At 44.9% G+C, this 24,390-nt stretch overlaps 2 protein-coding genes across 8 annotated transcripts in view; one reads left to right on the plus strand and one right to left on the minus strand.

The window, feature by feature from the left end:
• LOC122550642 (uncharacterized) overlaps positions 1-24,390 on the minus strand; it is a 119,821-nt gene that overhangs the window by 41,919 nt on the left and 53,512 nt on the right. The window lies entirely within an intron of this gene.
• Positions 1-24,390, plus strand: part of pdcl3 (phosducin-like 3) — a 41,623-nt gene that overhangs the window by 4,047 nt on the left and 13,186 nt on the right. For 2 of the 3 annotated variants that reach the window (XM_087988099.1, XM_087988100.1), the window contains exons 2-4: positions 8,654-8,771; positions 21,614-21,704; positions 21,974-22,000. In XM_087988099.1, coding sequence (XP_087844225.1) covers positions 8,654-8,771; positions 21,614-21,704; positions 21,974-22,000 — 236 coding nt within the window. The remainder of the gene's footprint in view (positions 1-8,653; positions 8,772-21,613; positions 21,705-21,973; positions 22,001-24,390) is intronic. The other variant, XM_087988101.1, reaches the window with a different exon arrangement.

The following is a 24,390-nucleotide window of genomic DNA, read 5'->3' on the forward strand; positions in this document are numbered from 1 at the left end:
AGCCAGTTCTGTATCCAAATGGCTAGTTCTCCCTATATTCCATGAGATCTAACCTTGCTAATCAGTCTCCCAAGGGGAACCTTGTTGAACGCCTTACTGAAGTCCATATAGATTACATCTACTGCTCTGCCCTCATCAATCTTCTTTGTTACTTCTTCAAAAAACTCAATCAAGTTTGTGAGACATGGGTTTCCACGCACAAAGCCATGTTGACTATCCCAAATCAGTCCTTGCCTTTCCAAATACATGTACATCCTGTCCCTCAGGATTCCCTCCAACAACTTGCCCACCACCGAGGTCAAGCTCACTGGTCTATAGTTCCCTGGCTTGTCTCTTTCGCCCTTCTTAAACAGTGGCACCACGTTTGCCTACCTCCAGTCTCCCGGCACCTCACCTGTGACTATTGATGATACAAATATCTCAGCAAGAGGCCCAGCAATCACTTCTCTAGCTTCCCACAGAGCTCTCGGGTACACCTAATCAGGTCTTGGGGATTTATCCACTTTTAACCGTTTCAAGACATCCAGCACTTCCTCCTCTGTAATAAAGGAAACAGGCTGGCAGTCAATGATTAGAGTTCCACAGGGGTCCATGTTGGGACCACAACTGTTCACGTTATACATTAATGATCTGGATGAAAGAACTGAGGTCATTGTTGCTAAGTTTGCAGATGACCTAAGGATAGGTAGTGGGACAGGTAGCGTTGAGGAAGTGGGGAGACTGCAGTAGGACTTGAACAGGATAGGAAAGTGGGCAAAATGGACAGATGGAATACAATGTGGAAACGTGTGAGGTCATGAACTTTGGTCAGAGGAATAGACATGAACACTATTTTCTAAATGGGGAAAGGCTTTGGAAATCTGATGCACAAAGGGACTTATGAGAATCCTGAACTGGGACTCCTAAGGTTAACATGTAGATTCAGTTGGCAGTTAGGAAGGCAAATGCAATGTTAACATTCATTTCAAGAGGGCTAGAATACAAAAGCAGAGATGGGCTGTTGAAGCTGTATAATATTTCAGACTACGTTTGAAATATTGTGAGCAGCTTTGAGCACCCTATTTAAGAAAGGGTGTGGTAATGTTGATGGAGTCCAATGGAGGTTTAGAAGAATGATCTCAGGGACGAAAGCATATCATATAAGGAGTCGTTGAGGACTCTGGGACTATGCTAAGGATGGGGTGAGGAAATGTGATGGAAACTTATAGAATACCGGGTGGCCTGGATACAGTAGACATAGTTTCCACTGGAGGAGAGACGAGGACCCGAGAGCACAGCCTCAGAGTGAAGAGTGCTGTGGAGGCCAAGTCATTGGATTTATTGAAGACAGAGAACAATAGGTTCTTAATTAGTAAAGGAATCAAATGTTAAACGGAAAAGGCAGGAGATTGTTTCTCACGTCCATATTAGCCACAATTGAAAGGTGGAGCAGACTTGATTGGCCTAATTCTGTTCCTATATCTAATGGTCTTAAAGCATGCAGGTATCCTAGTGGTTTTTGTATATATTGTCATTGCTTGTACCTCTGGTATCAGCTTGGTCTTAGTGGATGAGGAGTGTTGCTCCCATGGTGAGTATTTTGTTTGTTGGGGAACAGTGCATCTCTAGCACTGAATCATCCTTTAGCCTGTGCAGGTGATCAGGTCTCCTCTTGATCTGTTGTTTGCGGTAAAGGAACAGTTTAGTGGTTGTGCATAGTTATCTGAGACTGATGTTATATCTGCTGTTTCACGTTCACCAAGTATGATCGAATTCATAGTAAGGCTCACATTATTCTGCAAACTCTGACTGGCTGTTCAGTGCTCAGTTCGAGCAACAACTTAATAGTTTGAATCAAAGGGAAATTTGGCTTTCTTTTGTCTCACCTTGATTTTTTCACTTGCATCTGTTACTGTTTCTGGCCTTGTTGATGTTGTTTTTGCTGCTGGACTGAACTACTTGCCATTCATTTAGTAGGTGTCCTACTCCATTTAAGGATTGCCCTGTACATGTCTGCTGGATTTGCTTGATTTTTCCCTATGCTCCTTTTGGCAGTTTTTCATTGCTGCCTCACCCTTCCCATTTGACTGGGGATAAAATGGTGATGATATATGGTATTGAATTTCCAAATCCATTATGGAGTGCTTGAAGCTTTCACTCATGAATTGAGATCCATTGTCACTCCTCCCAATGTTTGGAATGGCACTGTGTATGAAATGCATTTTCAGGCATTCTGTAATCCCAGTGGTAGTCCTTGACATTGACAGCCCCAGCTCCCAGTAGTCAGAAAGTAGTCAACAACATAAGCGAAAATGGGTACTGCAGATGCTGGAGATTATCAGGAAGAGCTTTTGCCCGAAATATAGATTTTAAAAAATTTTTTCCTGCTCCACAGTGATGCTTGACCTGCTGTTCTTTCCAGCACTACTCTGATCTAGTCAGCAACATAATCAGCTCATGTGAAAGTAAAGAGATCTACTCCCAGTTTCACCTATGGTCTGCCTGAAATATCATGTGTTATGAGTGGCTCTTTATCTTGCTAAGCTTGACATTTTGTACAAACACTACATTTGCTGATATTGCCCTTAATCTTATTGCTCATATTTGGTCAGCAGAACAATTCCCTTGACTTCTTCCCTAGATTCCTTGATTCCTTCTTCCCTAGATTCCCTTCTTCCTTGATGGTTTGCATGGACGAAACACGATTTATCAGAATCATTGGGCTAACATCTCTCTGGCAGACATCTTGGTAGCTTGTTTTACTTCTTTGTAATGAAACATTTGCAAATAGTGATTCAGCTGCTTGAAGGTAGAGCTCTGCTTCCCCATGCTGGACATGCTTCCTTTTTCTTTTATGTGATGTTTTCTGCAACATCCGATACCTTGATCTTTCTAGTGCCTCTACAGTATTTGCTCTTTTTTTATATGTTGTTCTGATTCAGCCTGGAGTGCCTCTGAGCACAATGCAAAGCTTCACCTTTTCTCTTATTAGCACAGCTTTAACAAACAATTCATCATCTCAAAGCTTCTGCATATGTTGATTACTTTCTCGGTAGTAATTTTCTCCTCTGTCAGCAGATGTGCTCTCACTGCAGGATCTCTTATGCCTACAGCAATCCTATCTCGAATGAGATCATCCTTCAGTTAGCAAAATTCTCAAGATCCACCTAGGTGTATTAATGTGGTCACATACAGCTCGATCGTCTCACTATCCTCTTGGGCTCTGATGTTGAATTAATACCATTCATGAGCAACATTAACATGTGGTTCAAAGTATGAAATCTAACTGTACAAATTCCTCTGTGATCTCAGCAGCATTACAGCTTAACTGTTTCTCCAACATTGATGGCAGGGTTGCTACTCTAATTTGCACAGTCCCTTTAAATAATTCTGCAGCTATCTAATTGTTTTGCCGCTTGTTTGGAAAAAAAATCAATTCTGTCCCTTACTTCCTTTCATTTCTGCAGCAACAGGGCATGGAAAATCACAGTACTTTGGCTCACCCTATAATTCAAAGTTGTGGACTGTTATGTGTGTTTTATTTTCAAGTTAAAAATCTTACAACACGAAGCTATAGTCCAACAGGTTCATTTGGAAGTGCTAGCTTTCGGAGCGCTACTCCTTCAGGTAGCTGTGGAGCAGGATCATAAGACGCAGAATTTATAGCAAAAGATCAGTGTCATGCAACTGATTTGATATATTGAACAAATCGAGATTGCTGTTAAGTCTTTCATCTTTTTAGAATGGTTTGCAGGTTTCAGTTAATTAAAATCTTCGAGGAGAAAGTGAGGGCTGCAGATGCTGGAGATCAGAGCTGAAAATGTGTTGCTGGAAAAGCGCAGCAGGTCAGGCAGCATCCAAGGAACAGGAGAATCGACGTTTCGGGCATAAGCCCTTCTTCAGGAATGAGGAAAGTGTGTCCAGCAGGCTAAGATAAAAGGTAGGGAGGAGGGACTTGGGGGTGGGGCTTTGGAAATGTGATAGGTGGAGGGAGGTCAAGGTGAGGGTGATAGGCCGGAGTGGGGTGGGGGCGGAGAGGTCAGGAAGATGATTGCAGGTTAGGAAGGCGGTGCTGAGTTCGAGGGATTTGACTGAGACAAGGTGGGGGGAGGGGAAATGAGGAAACTGGAGAAATCTGAGTTCATCCCTTGTGGTTGGAGGGTTCCCAGGCAGAAGATGAGGCACTCTTCCTCCAAACGTCGTGTTGCCATGGTCTGGCGATGGAGGAGTCCAAGGACCTGCATGTCTTTGGTGGAGTGGGAGGGGGAGTTAGTGTTGGGCTACGGGGTGGTTGGGTTGGTTGGTCCGGGTGTCCCAGAGGTGTTCTCTGAAATGTTCCGCAAGTAGGCGGCCTGTCTCCCCAATATAGAGGAGGCCACATCGGGTGCAGCAGATGCAATAGATGATGTGTGTGGAGGTGCAGGTGAATTTGTGGCGGATATGGAAGTATCCCTTGGGGCCTTGGAAGGAAGTGAGGGGGGAGGTGTGGGCGCAAGTTTTGCATTTCCTGCGGTTGCAGGGGAAGGTGCAGGGAGTGGAGGTTGGGTTGGTGGGGGGTATGGATCTGACGAGGGAGTCACGGAGGGAGTGGTTTTTTCGGAACGCTGATAGGGGATGGGAGGGAAATATATCCCTGGTGGTGGGGTCCGTTTGGAGGTGGTGGAAATGACGAAGGATGATACGCTGTACATGGAGGTTGGTGGGGTGGTAGGTGAGGACCAGTGTGGCTCTGTCCTGGTGGCGGTTGGAGGGGCGGGGCTCAAGGGCGGAGGAGCAGGAAGTGGAAGAGATGCGGTGGAGGGCATCGTCGACTACGTCTGGTGGGAAATTGCGGTCCTTGAAGAAGGAGGCCATCTGGGTTGTAAGGTTTTGGAACTGGTCCTCCTGGGAGCAGATGCGGCAGAGACGAGGGAATTGGGAATATGGGATGGCGTTTTTCCAGGGGGCAGGGTGGGAGGAGGTGTAGTCTCGGTCGCTGTGGGAGTCGGTCGGTTTATAGTAGATGTCCGTGTCGATTCGGTCACCTGAGATAGAAATGGAAAGGTCTAGGAAGGGGAGGGAGGAGTCTGAGACGGTCCAGGTGAATTTGAGGTCGGCGTGGAAGGTGTTGGTAAAGTGGATGAACTGTTCAATCTCCTCGTGGGAGCACGAGGCAGCGCCGATACAGTCATTGATGTAGCGGAGGAAAAGGTGGGGGGTGGTGCCAGTGTAGCTGCGGAAGATGAACTGTTCCACATATCCTACGAAGAGGCAGGCATAGCTGGGGCCCATGCGGGTGCCCATGGCTACTCCTTTGGTTTGGAGGAAGTGGGAGGATTGGAAAGAGAAGTTGTTCAGGGTGAGGACCAGTTCAGTCAGTCGAAGGAGGGTGTCAGTAGAAGGGTACTGGTTGGTATGGCGGGAAAGGAAGAAGCGGAGGGCTTTAAGTCCTTCGTGATGGAGGATGGAGGTGTACAGGGATTGGATGTCCATGGTGAAGATAAGGCGTTGGGGACCGGGGAAGCGAAAATCATGGAGGAGGTGGAGGGCGTGGGTGGTGTCCCGAACGTAGGTGGGGAGTTCTTGGACTAAGGGGGACAGGACCATGTCGAGGTATGCAGAGATGAGTTCGGTGGGGCAGGAGCAGGCTGAGACAATGGGTCGGCCGGGGCAGTCAGGTTTGTGGATTTAGGGCAGGAGGTAGAAATGGGCGGTGCGGGGTTGTGGGACTATGAGGTTGGAGGCGGTGGATGGAAGATCCCCTGAGGTGATGAGGTTCTGGTTGGTCTGGGAGATGATGGTTTGGTGGTGGGAGGTGGGGTCATGGTCAAGGGGGCAGTAGGAGGTCAAGGGGCGAGCTGGCGTTTAGCCTCAGCGGTGTAAAGGTCGGTGCGCCAAATTACTACCGCGCCTCCCTTGTCTGCTGGTTTGATAGTGAGGTTGGGCTAGGACCTAGTGTGGGGCTAGAGCTGGGAGTGGGGGGCGGGGTTGGGCGTGGGGGCGGGGTTGGAGATCGGCGTGGTGGCGGAGTTGGGCGTGGTGACGGAGATTGGCAAGGGGGCGGGGTTAGACATGATGGAGATCGACGTAGGGGCGGGGTTAGATGTGGTGACGGAGATCGGCGTGGGGGTGGAGTTAAGCGTGGTGACGGAGGTCGGCGTGGGGGGCGGAGACACCTGCGGCGTTGTGGTCGTGCAGGTTAGTGATGTCACTGGGGGCAGAAGTGGCTGCGGCGACAGCAACCCGGGGGGCGGAAGTGGCTGTGGCGACGACCGAGACAGTGTTATTCCCGTTAGCCATGGGGGCCGCGAATCTGTCGGCGATGGTCTTCCTGGCGATCGTGGAGGCGGTTGTCTGGGCGGCGATCGTGGAGGCGGTTGTCTGGGCGGCGATCGCGGAGGCTGCGAGATCGGTGGGGGCGGAAGTGACGTCTTGGTCCGCGGCGGCGGTTGTTGCCGCAGGCGATGTAGCAGACGCGTGGTTAATGGTGCCGGAACGATTTCGGAGGCCGATGGAAGATTCTGGAACAGTTGAGGAACCCAGAGTGTGGGGGTAAGTACATGAAAGTTTTTGGTACTTACTGTCTTTAATTTCCGATATGGCTAGGAAGAACTGTTTATTTAGTGTATGGATTCTTCTGTGGATGAAGAACAGTAGAAGTCCTTTGCATCCGATATGGCTAGGACCATGGCAACACGACGGTTGGAGGAAGAGCGCCTCATCTTCTGCCTGGGAACCCTCCAACCACAAAGGATGAACTCAGATTTCTCCAGTTTCCTCATTTCCCCTCCCCCCACCTTGTCTCAGTCAAATCCCTCGAACTCAGCACAGCCTTCCTAACCTGCAATCTTCTTCCTGACCTCTCCGCCCCCACCCCAGTCTGACCTATCACCCTCACCTTGACCTCCCTCCACCTATCGCATTTCCAAAGCCCCTCCCCCAAGTCCCTCCTCCCTATCTTTTATCTTAGCCTGCTGGACACACTTTCCTCATTCCTGAAGAAGGGCTTATGCCCGAAACGTCGATTCTCCTGTTCCTTGGATGCTGCCTGACCTGCTGCGCTTTTCCAGCAACACATTTTCAGCTCAGTTAATTAAAAGCTCTGTTCATCGGATGTACTGCACACAATTCTGGTCACTACACTATAGGAAGGATGTTACTCAGCTGGAAAGGGTGCAGAAAAGATTTGCAAGGCTGTTTCCAAGACACTTATAGGGAAAGGCTGATTTGGCTGAGGCTTTTTTCCTGGAGCTTAGGAGACTGAGGAATGACCTATTATAGAGATTTATAAAAACATGAGGGACATAGATAAGATTAACAGCCAAGATCTTTTCCCCAGGCTAGGGGAGTTCAAAACTAGAGGTCATAATTTAAAGATGAAAGGGAAAGCTCTAAAAGGGACCTGAGGGGGAACATTTTTCACACAGAGGCTGGTTCATATGTGGAATTACCTGCCAGAGGAAGTGGTAGATGCAGGTATAGTTACAACATTTAAAAGACAGGCACATGAGTAGGAAAGATTTAGAGGGATATGGGCCAAACACAGGTAAATGGCACTAGTTTGGTTTGGGAACCATGATCGGTGTGGATAGGTTGGACTGAAGGGTCCATTCTGGATGACTTTGTGACTCTTCTGGAGGAAAGAGATGCCTATGGAGTGACCTAATAGTAGCCTGTAAAATTATGAAGGGATTTGACAGGTTTCACTTTGGGGGAGCTAAAGCTAGGGGTCAATAGATACAAAATTGTGTCATGTTCTGTGCATTATGTTTGAAGGCAAGTCATTCACTTGTTGTTAGCTGTCCACTTTGAGCTGTTTTCTTGGCAGTTCTTGTCTGTGGTGCTTTGCTGTTGCCTTACATTCTCAGGGGCAGGGTGAGGAGGCAAGCTCCTGGAGCAGGAATCAAACCCGCTTTGTTAGCATTTGGTATGAAACACCTTGTTAATTTATCATTAATGTATTTAAAATGGAGTTCTCAAACACTGTTACCTAGAGTGGTGAAAATGTGCAATGTGCTACAGCTTGGAAGCAAATATAGTGTAGATGATTTTAAGAGGAAGGTGGAGAAAGGAATTATGTGCTAAATGAAGTGGAGTGGCAGCAAGAATAATTGATACACAAACTCTAGTCTGTTTGTGGGTTGAAAATTCTGTGTACTCTTCCAGTTTGCTGTCCATCTTCATATCTCACCAGCCAAAGAGACTTTCTTGACACCACGAGATAGAATTACATCCTTTTCTCTGAATCGAATGAAGCAGTATAAGTGAGCAATAGGCTTTACATCTTGTTCAGCACCTGAATGTAAAGTAACAAACATTGAAGAAAGAAAGGGTGACAGTAGGTATCTGCAGTTTGCCATTGATTGAGGAAGGTAAGATAGAAGTAAGAATGGAAAGGAGCATACAATGTGAAAAGGTTCTGTGCTGCATCTTTTCAAGCAGTGCCAGTAACTTCCATCATCTTGATTCTAGCCCTTCTGGGAGTGTTGAGTACTTTTTCCTTCAGGTAGAAAGTGTGCAGAGGCAACCTCTTCTTCGGTGCATTATAGGCAACCAGAAAAGGTTTTAAACCTACCACAGTGTGAGGTATAGGAAGTATTCATCACCTGCAGTGAGTAAGACTGTTGTTGTGATGAGTGTAGGATGTGCAAGTGTGGCCTAAACTCTTATACTGGTTTTCTTTCTATTACTTAAGGATCCAAATGCAGATACTGAATGGAATGACATTTTACGGAAAAAAGGCATCCTCCCTCCCAAAGAGGATGCAAATCAGGCAGCAGAGGAAGAGCTCATTCAGCACCAGAAACCGATCGGTAGGTGAAGAAGTTTAATTTGTTACTCGTTCATGTGTTGCTGCCAAGGCTAGACCATATGAAGTAGGAACAGCAGGTGGCTATTCAGTCAAGTGTGCTCTGCCACTCACTGAGATTGCAACTGACTGACAATCCTCAACTCCACTTTTCCTGATTTTTTTTTTCCATAAACCTTTGCTGATTAAAAATCCACTACGCTACTTGTATCAAATGTAGAATAAAATCCCTACAGTGTGGAAACAGGCCCTTCGGCCCAACAAGTCCACACCTCTGAAGAGTATCCCATCCAAACCCATTCCCTCTACATTTGCCCCTAACTAATACATACTTTGACACTGTGGGCAATTTAGCACGGCCAATCCACCATACCTGCACACCTTTGGACTGTGGGAGGAAACCGGAGCACCTAGTGGATACCCATGCAGACACGGGGAGAATGTGCAAACTCCACAGACAGTCGCCTGAGGCTGGAATCGAACCTGGGTCCCCAGTACTGTGAGGCAGCAGTGCTAACCACTGAGCCACCGTGCCGCCCTCTTTTGGATTGTTTGCAAATGGTTGTCATGGTTGAAAAGTGCAGCACTGGAAAAGCACAGTTGTTCAGGCAGCATCCGAGGAGCAGGAGAATTGGAAGGTCTTATGCCCAAAGCGTCAATTCTCCTGCTCCTCAGATGCTGCCTGATTGGCTGTGCTTTTCCAGCGCCATAGTTTATCGACTCTGATCTCCAGCATCTGCAGTCCTCTCTTTCTCCTAAATGGTTGTCATGCCCTTGTAACTGTTGTCACGTTAAATGGAACTCTTGTCCTTGTGGAGCATGATCTGAGCTGCATATTGGTATTTGGTGCTGTTAACTTCTCTTTTTTTGGGCCATTATTCCTGAAAGAACATATGCACATGAAATCAAATTTTGGACCAATAGTATTGTGTCCTGATAGGTTGCACACAATCACACAGCAGCCCGGAGTATTCCATGCGGGCCTTGATCCAGCTTAATGTATAGCAACTGTACAAAAATATTCAAAGATGTGACATTCAAAAATAAAATTTCAAAGGGAGCTTTGGTGAGGTGGTACATATGAGGTTCTGACTGTGTGCCGAGGTAGCATTGCTGTGTGTTAAATCTTGTAAAGAATACAAGAGTAAATTTCCTGGCAGTTTAGCCCACTGAGAAATAGAATTTTTTACAGTCATTTCTAAGATTTGAACATAGAATATATTCTAACTCTGAACTGACTGAGAGGACAGTTATAGGTGCAGTGTCACATTTGATAGTTTTGCTAAGATCATCCACTAACTGACTTGATCCTTAAATGGTCAACCTGATCAGATAGTACAACCATACCAGATAGGGTATGTAGGTTAGTTTGATCTTAGAGTAGGATAAAACATTGAGGGCCGAAGGGCCTGAACTGTGCTGTACTGTTCTATTTTATCTCAGTCTAGAATAAACTTAATGACCAGCCTCATCAGCTTTCTGTGGTCAAGAATTCCACCCGTTCACCCTCCTCTGAGATAAAACATTTCTCCTCATCTCTGTCTTAACAGGGTGGCCCTTTATTCTGAGATAATGCACTCTGGTCTTGGACTCTCCCACACTCCTCTACTATCAATTCCCCTTACAACTTTATATGTTTCAGTAGGTCTCCTCTCATTATTATTATCTCCAAAGAGTATAAGCCCAACCTACTCAACCCCTTCTCATAAGATGGTTCCATCATACATGGTACAGGGTTATCAGCCAGTGAGCCTTCTCTGGACAGTTTCCAAAGCCAGTATATCTCTCCTTAGATAAGAGGCCCAAAACTGTTCAGTATTCCAGCTGTCTGACCAGTGTCTTGTGTATTTTTAGCAAAACTATCCTATTTCTATACCCTTTTGAAATAATGCCAACATTCCATTTGCCTTCCTTGTGATGAACCTGTATGCTAGATTTTTGAGATTGATGCACAGTTTTTCTCCATTTAAATCATAGAAGGTTGTCCATCTCCAATTGCTGCTAAGAAAATGATGAGAAGCTGGCTTAGAGTCAGAGAGTCATAAAGATGTACAGCATGGAAACAGACCCTTCGGTCCAACCCAACCCAATCTAGTCCCGCCTGCCAGCACCCGGCCCATATCCCTCCAAGCCCTTCCTATTCATATACCCATCCAAATGCCTCTTAAACGTTGCAATTGTACCGCCTCCACTTCTTCCTCTGGCAGCTCATTCCATATGTACCACCCTCTGCATGAAAAGGTCGCCCCTTAGGTCTCTTTTATATCTTTCCCCTCTCACCCTAAACCTATGCCCTCTAGTTCTGGACTCCCCGACCCCAGGGAAAAGACTTTGCCTATTTACCCTATCCATGCCCCTCATAATTTTGTAAACCTCTGTAAGGTCACCCCTCAGCCTCCGTCACTCCAGGGAAAACAGCCCCAGCCTGTTCAGCATCTCCCTGTAGCTCAAATCCTCCACCCCTGGCAACATCCTTGTAAATCTTTTCTGAATCCTTTCAGGTTTCACAACATCTTTCCGATAGGAAGGAGACCAGAATTGCACGCAATATTCCAACAGTGGCCTAATCAATGTCCTGTACAACTGCAACATGAACTCCCAACTCCTGTACTCAATACTCTGACCAATAAAGGAAAGCATACCAAACGCTTTCTTCACTATCCTATCTACCTGCGACTTCACTCTCAAGGAGCTATGAACCTGCACTCCAAGGTCTCTTTGTTCAGCAACACTGCCTAGGACCTTACCATTAAGTGTATAAATCCTGCTAAGATTTGCTTTCCCAAAATGCAGCACCTTGCATTTATCTAAATTAAACTCCATCTGCCATTTCTCAGCCCATTGGCCCATCTGGTCCAAATCCTGTTGAAATCTGAGGTAACCCTCTTTGCTGTCCACTACACCTCCAATTTTGGTGTCATCTGCAAACTTACTAACTGTACCTCTTATCCTTGCATCCAAATCATTTATGTAAATGACAAAAGTAGTGGACCCAGGGCCGATCCTTGTGACACTCCACTGGTCACAGGCCTCCAGTTTGAAAAACAACCCTCCACCACCATCCTCTGTCTTCTACCTTTGAGTCAGTTCTATATCCAAATGGTTAGTTCTCCCTGTATTGCATGAGATCTAACCTTGTTAATCAGTCTCCCATGAGGAATCTTATCGAACGCCTTACTGAAGTCCATATAGATCACATCTACTGCTCTGCCCTCATCAATCTTCTTTGTTGCCTCTTCAAAAAACTCAATCAAGTTTGTGAGACATGATTTCCTACGTACAAAGCCATGTTGACTATCCCTAATCAGTCCTTGCCTTTCCAAATACATGTACATCCTGTCCCTCAGGATTCCCCCAACAATTTGCCCACCACCGAGGTCAGGCTCACTGGTCTATAGTTCCCTGGCTTGTCCTTACCGCCCTCCCCACCCCTATCAGCGTTCCGGAAAGACCACTCCCTCCGCAACTCCCTTGTCAGATCCACACCCCCCCACCAACCCAACCTCCACTCCCGGCACCTTCCCCTGCAACCGCAAGAAATGCAAAACTTGCGCCCACACCTCCCCCCTCACTTCCCTCCAAGGCCCCAAGGGATCCTTCCATATCTGTCACAAATTCACCTCCACCTCCACACACATCACTTACTGCATCCGCTGCACCCGATGTGGCCTCCTATACATTGGGGAGACAGGCCGCCTACTTGCGGAACGTTTCAGAGAACACCTCTGGGACACCCGCACCAACCAACCCAACCGTCCCGCGGCTGAACACTTTAACTCCCCCTCCCACTCCGCCAAGGACATGCAGGTCCTTGGCCTCCTCCATCGCCAGACCATGCAACACACTGCCTGGATGAAGAGCGCCTCATCTTCCACCTAGGAACCATCCAACCACAAGGGATGAATGCAGATTTCTCCAGCTTTCTCATTCCACCCCCCCCCCCCACCTTTTCTCAGTCCCAACCCTCAGACTCAGCACCACCTTCTTACCTGCAATCTTCTTCCCGACCTCTCTGCCCCCACCCCCTCTCCGGCCTATCACCCTCACCTTAACCTCTTTCCACCTATTGTATTCCCAACGCCCCTCCCCCAAGTCCCTCCTCCCTACCTTTTATCTTAGCCTGCTTGGCACACCCTCCTCATTCCTGAAGAAGGGCTTATGCCCGAAATGTCGATTCTCCTGTTCCTTTGATGCTGCCTGACCTGCTGCACTTTTCCAGCAACACATTTTTAAGCTCTGATCTCCAGCATCTGCAGTCCTCACTTTCTCCTTACAAGTTTGTTTCTCAATTTCCCTCTGACTACTAGGGGGACTATAATACATTCCCAATAAGGTAATCATCCCGTTCTTATTTCTCAGTTCCACCCAAATAACTTCCCCGGATGTATTTCCGGGAGTATCCTCCCTCAGCACAGCCGTAATGCTATCCCTTATCAAAAATGCCACTCCCCCTCCTCTCTTGCCTCCCTTCCTGTCCTTCCTGTAGCATTTGTATCCTGGAACATTAAGCTGCCAGTCCTGCCCATCCCTGAGCCATGTTTCTGTAATTGCTATGATATCCCAGTCCCATGTTCCTAATCATGCCCTGAGTTCATCTGCCTTCCCTGTTAGCCCCTTGCATTGAAATAAATGCACTTTAATTTATTAGTCCTACCTTGTCCCTGCCTGCCCTGACTGTTTAACTCACCTCTGTTATCAACTGTACCCGTCTCAGATTGATCTCTTTCCTCACAATCTCCCTGCATCCCACCCCCCCCCCACTTTACTAGTTTAAATCCTCCCAAGCAGTTCTAGCAAATCTCCCTGCCAGTATATTAGTCCCCTTCCAATTTAGGTACAATCTGTCCTTCTTGTACAGGTCACTTCTACCCCAAAAGAGATTCCAATGATCCAAAAATGTGAATCCTTCTCCCACAAACCAGCTCCTCAGCCATGCATTCATCTGCTCTATCCTCCTATTTCTGCCCTCACTAGCTCGTAGAAGATTGGGGAATTGCTGCAGTTGTATATGGTATGTTGGCTTGGATACCAGAATCCAGATATTACTACCCTTGAGGACCTCCTTTTTAAATTTCTGCTTAACTCTCTGTAATCTCCCTTCAGAATCTCAACCTTTTCCCTTCCTATGTTGTTGGTTCCAATTTGGACAATTGTCCAATGCTGGCCCCTCTCCCCCGTGAGAACATTCTGCACCCTCTCTGAGACATCCTTGATCCTGGCACCAGGGAAACAACACACGATTCTGTTTTTTCTCTGCTGGCCACAGAAACATCTGTCTGTACCTCTGACTACAGAATCCCCTAACACAATTGATCTCTTGGAAGCCAACGTACCCCTCGTTGCATTAGAGCCAGTCTCAATACCAGAAACTTGGCTGTTCGTGCTACGTTCCCCTGAGAATCCATCACCTCCTACATTTTCCAAAACAGACACCTGCTAGAAATGGGTATATCCACAAAAGACTCCTGCACTACCTGCCTACCTCTCCTACTTTTCCTGGAGTTAACCCATCTATGTGACTGTATCTGAGACTTTTCCCCCCTTCCTATAACTGCTATCCATCACATACTGTTGCTGCTGCAAATTCCTCATCGCTTTTAACTGTCTCTCCAACCGATCCATTTGGTTTGATAAGATTCGCATCCAACAGCATTTATGGCAGATATAATCCGCAGTAACCCTTAAACTCTCTTTAAATTCCCACATCTGACAAGAAGTACATATCACTGTAAAGGCGATTTCTGCTCCTTCACAATCTACAGACCCAGAAAATAACACCGTCTTATTCCTCTACAAAACACTGCCCCACCCATAATTATTAATTTAACCTGGGGCAGTGTTTTATAGAGGAATAAGACGGTGTTATTTTCTGGGTCTGTAGATTGTGATGGAGCAAAAGTGGCCTTTACAGTGATATGTACTTCTTGTCAGTTGTGGGAGTTTAAAGAGTGTTTAAGGCTTCTTGAAGCGCTGCAGTCTTTGTTCTAGGTATATTCCTGTTAGGAAGGGATTTGCCAGGTTTTGAACCAGTGACTATGAAGAAGCTAAAAATCACACAACACCAGGGTATAGTCCAACAGGTTTAATTGGAAGCACAAGCTATCAGAGTACTGCTCCTTTATCAACCACCGGATGAAGGAGCAACGCTCTGAAAGCTAATGCTTCCAATTAAACCTGTTGGACTATGAACCTGGTGTTGTGTGATTTTTAACTTTGTACACCCCAGTCCAACACCGGCATCTCCAAATTACGAAGAAGCTGTAATATATTCCCAAAAATGGGATTATGTATGGTTTGGAGCATATCTTGTACATCATGGGGTTCTCATTTGTCTATTACCCTATTCCTCCAAGATTGTAGAGGCTTTGAAAGGAACTATTGAAAGAAGGTTGGGGAATTGCTACAGTTGTATATGTTATGTTGGCTTGGATGTTGTCAACCCTTTTGCGTTGGTGGAGCTGCATTCACACCAGGCAAGTGGAGAATATTCCATCACACCATACACCTGACCTTTGATTTATAAATTGTGGTCAGAATTTAAAGAGTCAGCAGGTTCACAGGCTCTCCCCTCCTCTTGTACCTTTAGTAGTTAAATTGCTGAGTATTGGTAACCTACCAAATGTTAATAGTGGGAGAATTCAGTGATGGTAATGTTATTTAAGACCAGCAGATATAAGAGCAGAATTTGGCCCATCAGCCCATTGAGTCAGCTGTGCAATTCAATCATGGCTGATATGTTTCTCAACCCCATTCTCCTGCCTTCTCTCTGTAACACTTGATTCCCTTACTAATCAAGAATCCATCTAATTCTGTCTTAAATATACTCAATGACATGGCCTTTATGGTCTTCAATGGCAATGGGTTCCACAGATTTACCACCATCTGTCTGAAAAGATTCCTGCTCATCCCCTCAGTTCATCTCTTAATGCTGAGGCTGTGCTCTTGGGTCCTAGTCTGTCCTATTAGTGGAAACATCTTCTCCATGTCCATTTCATCCAGGTCTCTCAGTATTCTGCACATTTCAATAAGAGCTTTCCCTCACACTTCTAAGCCCTTCATCCTGACAACTGGGTCTTTCTCCTCTCATTCCAAGTTCCTCTGCAGCCCATATGAGGTATCCTGAAGCTGCGCATCAGGCAGACAGCACAGCCTTCGGGAATCTCGATCCTGGCTAAAGAGAACATTCTCAATTTCCCTGATTTTACTCCTACCAATTACAACTACTTTTTTTTTCTGTGCCCTCTTGAATTGTTCTCTGTACCATAGTGCTGTGGTCAGTTTCCTCATTCATCCTATAGCCCCACTCTTATCCGGACAGGGAGCAAGAATTTCTAACCTGTTAGACAAGCTTAAAGATGGAGGATCCTTCAGCATTACCTCTTGGATCCCTCTACCTGCCTCTTGCATAGTCACACCCTCCTGACCCTGAATGCATTTGAGGTATTTAATCTAAGAGGTGTGACTGCCTCCTGAAACACAGCATCCAGGTAACTCTCCACTTCCCTGTTTGGAATTCAGACTCCAGCTCATCAACTTGGAGCTGGAATTCCTAAAGCAACACTTAGTACAGATGTGGTTGCTATGAGCCACAGTGAGGTCTAACAGCTCCCACAGCGTGTAGTTACAACACATCATCTGGCCCTGCATGTCTGTTTTAATTAATTAATTCTTAATTTGATTTTAAAGAAATTTGCACTGGTATTTTAGTTCGCAGCCTGTAAATAAATCCCCTGTTTACCTTCAAACTGAAAGTAACCTATTATAGACAGTCTAATTAGTAGTTATTATCAACCAATAAAGTTATGGTTTATCTGTGATGTTACTCTTGTGCTGTGCCCCTAGTCCTGGAGTTCAATTTATCCTGTTAAATAAAAGCCTTGCAAACTAATGAGATAAAAACGCAAGCAAAAAGCACCTCTTCTCCCCTGTATTGATGTCCAATATTGCCTCCAAATTCCCTGACTTATGTACTCACTCAAACTGTAAATATATCCCCTGTTTACCTTCAAACTGGAAGTAACCTATCATAAACAGTCAAATTAGTATACATACTTACTTGAGCTGTGTGTCACTGTGGATGGGATCTCTCCTTTCTGACCATGCAAAGCTGACTGATGTCAGGGATGATGGTTAGACTCCCTCATGTTGGAAATGGTTGCTGCCTGGCGCTTGTACTGTGCAAAGGTTGTTTGCCACTGATCAGCTCAAGCCGGACTGTTGTCCAGATCTTGTTGCATGTGGGGGCACAGGCTGCTTCTGTACTTGAGGAGTCAGATATTATAATGGAGGGAAGGTAACTGAAGCTGTTGAAGGCACTCTAGGGCCTCTGACACCACCCTGAGGAACTTCTGCAGTGATAAACTGGGCTGAGATAACTGACTTCGAGGAAGCACAACCAACCAATTGAGATATGACTGCAGCCAGAGGGATGTTTCCCCCCCATAATCCCATTTGACATGCATTTTTCTGAAGCTTCTTGATGCCGTACTTGGTCAAAATCTGTTTTGATGTTGAAGACTGTCATTCTTGGAATTTGGCTCTAATGTCACAGGTAGACAGGATGGTTAAGAAGGTGTTTAGCATGCTTGCCTTCATTGCTCAGACCTTTGAGTAAAGGAGTTGGGATGTCAAGTTAAGGTTGTACAGACCATTGGTGAGTCTAGATCAGAGTGGTTCTGGAAAAGCACAGCAGGTCAGGCAGCATCCAAGGAGCAGGAAAATCGATGTTTCGGGCAAAAGCACTTCATCAGGAATGAAGGCAGGGAGCCTCTGGGGTGGAGAGATAAATGGGAGGGGGGTGGGGCTGGGGAGAAGGTAGCCAAGAGTACAATAGGTGGATGGAGGTGGGGATGAAGGTGATAGGTCAGACAGGAGGGTGGAACGGATAGGTGGGAAGGAAGATTGGCAGGTAGGACAGGTCATGGGGATGGTGCTGAGCTGGAAGGTTGCAACTGGGGTAAGATGGGGGATGGGGAAATAAGGAAACTGGTAGTTTCAGCTCAGCATCGTCCCCATGACCTGTCCTACCTGCCAATCTTCCTTCCCACCTATCTGTTCCACCCTCCTGTCTGACCTATCACCTTCATCCCCACCTCCATCCACCTATTGTACTCTTGGCTACCTTCTCCCCAGCCCCACCCCCTCCCATTTCTCTCTCCACCCGAGAGGTTCCCTGCCTTCATTCTTGATGAAGTGCTTTTGCCCGAAACATTGATTTTCCTGTTCCTTGGATGCTGTCTGACCTGCTGTGCTTTTCCAGCACCACTCGAATCTAGACTCTGACCTCCAGTATCGCAGTCCTCACTTTTGCCTAGGACATTGGTGAGGTCTCTTTTGGAGTACTATGTGCAGTTCTGATCACCCTGTTATGGGAAGGATATTATTAAATTGGGGAGGGTTCGCAAAGATTTGCCAGAATGTTGCCTGGAATGGAGGGTTTGAGTTATAAAAATAGGCAGGGACTTTTTTTCACTGGAACATAGGAGGTTGAGGGGTGACCTTTATAGAGATTTATAGAATCATGAGAGGCATAGATAAGTTGAATGATAAGGGTCTCTTCCCTAAGGTGGAGGAGTTCAAAACTAGGGAGCAAATTTTTAAGGCGAGAGGGAAAAGATTTAAAAGGACATATGAGGCAACTTTTTCTTACACAGTGGTTCATATGTGGAATGAACTGCACAGAAAATGGTGAATGCAGGTACAGTTACAATATTTAAAAGACATTTGGACAGGTACATGAATAGGAAATGCTTAGAGGGGTATCGACCAAATACAGGCACATGTGGCACTAATTTAGTTTGGGATCATGGTTCGTGTGGACTAGTTAGACCAAAGGGTATGTTTCCATGCTTCATGACTGTATGACTATGGCTGTAATTAGATCTGCATCAACTGGGCAGAACCCAAGATAAGCGTTGGTAACGGGTCTGTATATTTGAATGTGCATAACCTACTAGCATTGTAAAAGATCCTTTCTATCAGTTTTCTGACGATTGTAAGTAGACCAGTGAAGCAGTAATTGGCTGGGTTGGATTTTCCTTGCATTTTGTAGACTGGATTATTTGGGCAACTTTCAACATTATTTTAGCGCTACTTCTGCTGTTCAGCATTGGCATAGTCCTTTATTGTAGCTTCACCAGTTTTAGGGAAACCTGGTGCTGCTCCTGGCATGCCATTCCGGACCATTAACTGAACACTGACTTGATGGGAAAGGGCAGGCAGTGAGATTGCACATTATCGTTCAATACAAATCTACCCCTGCTGAAGGCTCATGGATGCTCAATTTTGACTTTCTGGGTCTGTTCTGAGTCTATCACGTATAACATAGCAGCAGTTCCATAAAGCAAAATAGAGGACGTCCTCTATGTAAAAACAGGACTTTTTCTCAGTTACTCAGAGCTATGTGCTAGTCATTCCTACTGATATTATCATGGACTGATATGGATGCATTTGTAACAATAGATTGAAGACCAGGGCAGATATGTTTTACCCCCTTGCTATTCTCACCACTTGTTGCTGATATAATTTTCAGGTTTTGGCCACTCTTGTCCAATTGCCCGAATTTTGATTGGCTTGTATTGATTAGTTTGAGCTATCCACACTAGATTTCGTGCAGCTAAATAGAAAATTTAGCTTTCTCCATTGTCTAGCCTGTCAGCACTCTGATTTACATCTAGGTCCGACATGGAAGGATGGCATTTAAACTTGCATAGTTCCAGGCTGTCGCAGGTTTTAGCTTACCTATTTTAGTAAAATCTTCTCGAATTTTACAAGCTAACAAGTCATTTACTTTAGTGCATTCTTTATAACATGTGGATGATGTTGTTAGAACTCTGTTAAGGATTTTTAAGTTGTAAAGAAAATGCTTAATACCCTGTTTCAACCAATAGAGGTACACCACAATATTTCGCTTTTCTAAATAAAAACTTTATATAAAAAATAGTAAACACTATGAACACAACAATATGGTTTATAATTACGAATGTTATGGACTCATTTATTTCTTCACCCAAAAATTCTCTTAATAAGGCACATTGATCTTAGAGTTCTATACTTTTGTAAGATGCCACAATCCTCTGGAAAATTCTCAACCCCAGCTATTCTTAGAGGTAAACATCCCATTTATCCTATTTTAATTGTGGATGTCTCATTCCTTGTTTTGATCAGCTTTCCATTAACATACAGCTAATGAGGATTTATTTTTCATAACCGTGTGGAGAACCACTATAGATTCAAACTAGACAATCTTCCAGCTTCTGTTCCATTACAAAATTAAAATTGAGATCACACCTCACCTGGATTCCACGCAGTTTTTGTTTTTAACTCAGCTTACAGCACAGACCTGAATAACTGTTATTTTTCTCTTTCTACCTCTCTCTCAGTGAGCTACAATCCACATAATAAACATGCCAGCAAATGCCCAGAGATTTCCCCAATTTCCATATGATGCAGCCTGCAATGAACAAACTTCAAGCCAGCTTCTAGATTAATGATCCCTCATTTGCAGTCTGTTCTTTGGTCTATTATATGGGTTTTTCAGTCTTTCAGGGTCCATTGAATGTTTTTAAACTAACTTAGCTCCCCCTCCCTATGCAGAAACATCTCCCTGGAGTGCAATTACTGCAAGATTTGCAGACATTACATTGGTACTTTGTCCAAGTTTCCAGTCTCTGAGCCTTCCTGGATGCTCACAATATCCCTGCCTTGCCTCGTTGCACATTGCTACCTTGGCCAGAAACACCAAGCTCTTTTCCTTCTGTCTTAGCCTTTGATTGCAGCCAGCTTGGAAATGGTCAGTCAGCCCCTCTGAGTCAGAATTCTGCCCACATGAAGGATAAGGAGCTGAATGTCGAACAATCTACCACCCACCTTGAATTTTCTGACCTAATGGGGACTGTTTTTCTCCTGGAATCAGAGAGAGGGGGTCACATATCTCGGGAGATGAAAATGGGTGGCAATGGTTGGGACATGTCCCAAGTAAGTGATTTAGATGGCAGAGAGAGCACGCAGGATTAGTTGGGAATTGGGATGGGTGACAGTGTATGAGGGTCAATGTTGCAGACATTCACGAGAGCAGTCGAGTGTAAGCCTTGGTGAGAGGCAGGCGCGGTAGCAGAGGTAGTGTGAGGTACCTGAGAGAAGGTGAGGCACTGATGTTGGTAGAGTGGACAACATCTTCCTAAAGTGCTGGGCATTCTTCCAGATGGTGCTGAGCCAAGTGGCTACTTCGGATCAGGCTGGAATGGTGTGGCTTCTTGACCTTCACTTCACTTCACAGGAGAAAGAGTATGGCCCAACTATGCACTATCCAACAGATGTTCCAGGTCCCTGCCTTCACAGCAAGCTGCGTATCCCCTCGTGTCTGCCATGTCCAAAACCAAATGTCTGGAACTGTACAGGGCAGCTCTGGACTGACAGTGCTTGCACAATGGATTTTTAAAGATGGTGTGGGCATGAGGGATACCAGTGGTTTCTGGGATATCTGCTGTGTGGTGGTTGCTGGGAAACATGAGTGATATGTCCAAAATCGAATGTGAGGGTCACTACAGGAGCAGTAGGTAGTTAATTAGGTGATATTTGGTAAGATGCAGTAGGAAAGTCTTTTTTGGCCATGTGGCAAAAAAAACCTTCCAAAAACATTTGTAGCAACTTGGACTTGGGCAAACAAGCACAAGATTCAGCCCATGGTTTCTCTGCTCCATTTCTAAATTTTTTTAAAAAAGTGTGCCTTGTATCTTATTACACCAGGAGAGTGCACTTTTAATGTATGCTTACAAGTTAACAAATTTTTAAAAATGTGATGTTCTCAGTATATTCAGATAACAAATCTGGTTTTCCTTCTGACAGTTAAAACATATGAAGACATGACCCTGGAGGAGTTAGAGGAGAATGAGGATGAATTCAGTGAGGAAGATGAAAGAGCCATTGAAATGTATAGGTAAATGATTGGAAGATTTTAAACAAGGATGTTTGGAAATGCAAATCTCATTTGGTTACTGGGTTCCAGCAAACCCAAGAACATCAAGTTACCATTGAAAAACCAAAACATTTGCCATGGTCCACTCTATAACATAGCATAATTTATTATTATTTTAATTGACCGCTCTCAATATGTGATCTGCCTCTTTTTTTAAAAGTACTTCACAATGCCAAGTCTGATGGATAATGCACTTGTGAAGTCTAATTAAACAATTCTTCTTTGTCTAGGTTTGCAGAACACTTGGACATTCTTCAGTTAGTATGCTCTTTCCATTTACACTGAATTTTATATCTGTGTGTCACGTTGCCTTTTTAAATTTTTTAAAATTCATTCACGGGAGGGCATCGCTGGCTGGATCAGCATTTATTACCCAGAGGGCAGTTAAGAGTCAATCACATTGCTGTGGGTCTGAAGTCACGTAAACTAGACCAGGTAAGGATGGCAATTTCCTTGCCTAAAAGACATTAGTGAACCAGAGAGGTTTTTCTGACAGTCAGCAGTGGGTTCATGGACATCGTTAGATCCTTACTTCCAGATTTTTAAAGAAATTGAATTCAAATTCTACCATTTGCCATAGCAGAATTTTCACATATTAATCTTTCTTTTGTTTTAATATAGACCCCAATTTTATTGTTAAGATGCAATGCAGAGGTTCACCAAAGATCTTTAGAACCTTTCAAATCCATGGACAAGGGATGCAGATACATGGGAACACCACCACCTGCAAGTTTATCCCCACCCTGATTTGGAAATATATCCTCCGTCCTTCAATATCTCTGGGCAAAATTCCTGGAATTTGCTTTTTAGTCGGTGGACCACATGGGATTGTAATGGTTGAGGAAAACAGCTCTTCACCCACTTTTCATGGGCAACTAGAGATGTGTTTACTGCCCAATACCCATGTCCCCTGAATGAATAATAAATAAACTTCAGGCAAGAGATAGTTGAATAGTTAAATGGCAGAGTCTAGAAGTTTCTGTGTAATTTCGCTTAATCAATTTATCTTCATGAAAATGGCATTTTGTTGCCTGTTTCACTACTGAAATGCATTGAGTATTGTGTAGTCATTGTTTACACAGTAAACATGATTAAGTTTGCCATAGGAAGTTAGCCTTGTCATTCAAGCATAAGTTACTGCACTCACTTGACATGGTGATTGACTGATTTTGAGTGTGCAGTCTCATTCCTCCAAGTGTTAGTTGTTGGAGATTTTAACGATATTGAATTTAATTTTTTTATCTTGTCTATTTCTCTTTTTATAATCATTCTTTCTCTTTGTGTATTAGATTTGACATTGAATTCAGCAATACTTAATACTTCCTTCTCTATCCTTTTGCTCTTTGCTTCCCAAGTATCCAATCTGGTGGGTTAACAAGATACATTGTTGGTTGCTTTGTTCACTCGGGTCCCAGATGCTCAGTTTCCTTCTCTGTGCCATCACCAATTCATGCTTTCTACTGCTTGCCACCAACAATGTTTTGAAGAAAATCTAAATGTGGAAGGACAAATCTAACTGACTGCAGATGCTCTCCAATACTCCATTGCAACAAATTCTATCTATTATATTATCTGTATTTGACATATGGGGCATTGATGTCTTTATGCTGGTGTACTTTTTACTTGGTCATGCTTTTGAAATTCAAACTTACAGGGTCTTTATTGTCATGTTAACATTATTTCAGGCAGGATTTGATTCAGTGAAGGTGATAGAGGTCTTGCCTCTGGCTGGAAAACCAGTAGGAACCCTCTGAAGTCTCTCTTGGGGAAGGATTACTAAATTAAAAATGGCACTCAGGCAGTTTCTGGGCAGCAGCAGGTCTCCTCTGGGTTTGAGGACCCCAAGGGCAGGAGTGGCACCTGAGGAGAGCTTCTGGCCAGGCAGAGACTGACTGCTGTGCTGAAGGTACTGCTGCCACGACTGTAGTGATGGCTGCCATTACTGCACCCTGTCAAGGCTCAGCATCATTGCTGGATCCCAGGACATATGGCCAGATGGAGGCTGCTGGGTGGGAACTATGAAAGGGAGTTTGGGGGCAAAGGAAGAGGTGGACCTCAGCAGGAGCTCCATCCCAATACCAGGCCCCTTATTCACACACCTAGTGCCTTTAAATGAAGGAATCCCCTCTGGGTTCCCCCACAAACAAGCCATGGGTTTGCTTATCGTGCGCTTGGCCCACCTATTACTTAGTTAATACCAACAGTAGTGGAATGAGGTAAAGTGAGCATTGGTTGTCCACTTGGGGGGTCTCGAATAGTGCTACTAGAGCAGGCAGAATATTCACGGGCTTTCCCACCATGAATTCTAACGGGGTGGAGGGGTGGAAACAATGCAGACCCTGCCAGAGGAGATGGCAATGAATTCCAGCTGTTGTTTCTTATAAAGACATATTTCCCGTATGAAAAATGTATTGAATAGCTCTGGCATTAAACATTAACGATCTTAAATGGTGATCCTATCCACAGTGTGCTCAATATGATTTACATGCTGCAACTCAAACACAACTTGGTACAGTAGCCATGTGCTGAATAACAGCTGACAAAATATGGTCATATAACATGCAAGTCCATAAATCAGCTCGAAGGAATCTAAAGGATTAGCTACTATTTAAAGTTGTAATAGAAAATAATCATTTACTTAATTGTA

This window comes from Chiloscyllium plagiosum, unplaced genomic scaffold, assembly GCF_037043375.1.
Source record: "Chiloscyllium plagiosum isolate Xiang-an unplaced genomic scaffold, Cpla_swu_hap1 HiC_scaffold_6, whole genome shotgun sequence".
Lineage (NCBI taxonomy): Eukaryota > Metazoa > Chordata > Chondrichthyes > Orectolobiformes > Hemiscylliidae > Chiloscyllium > Chiloscyllium plagiosum.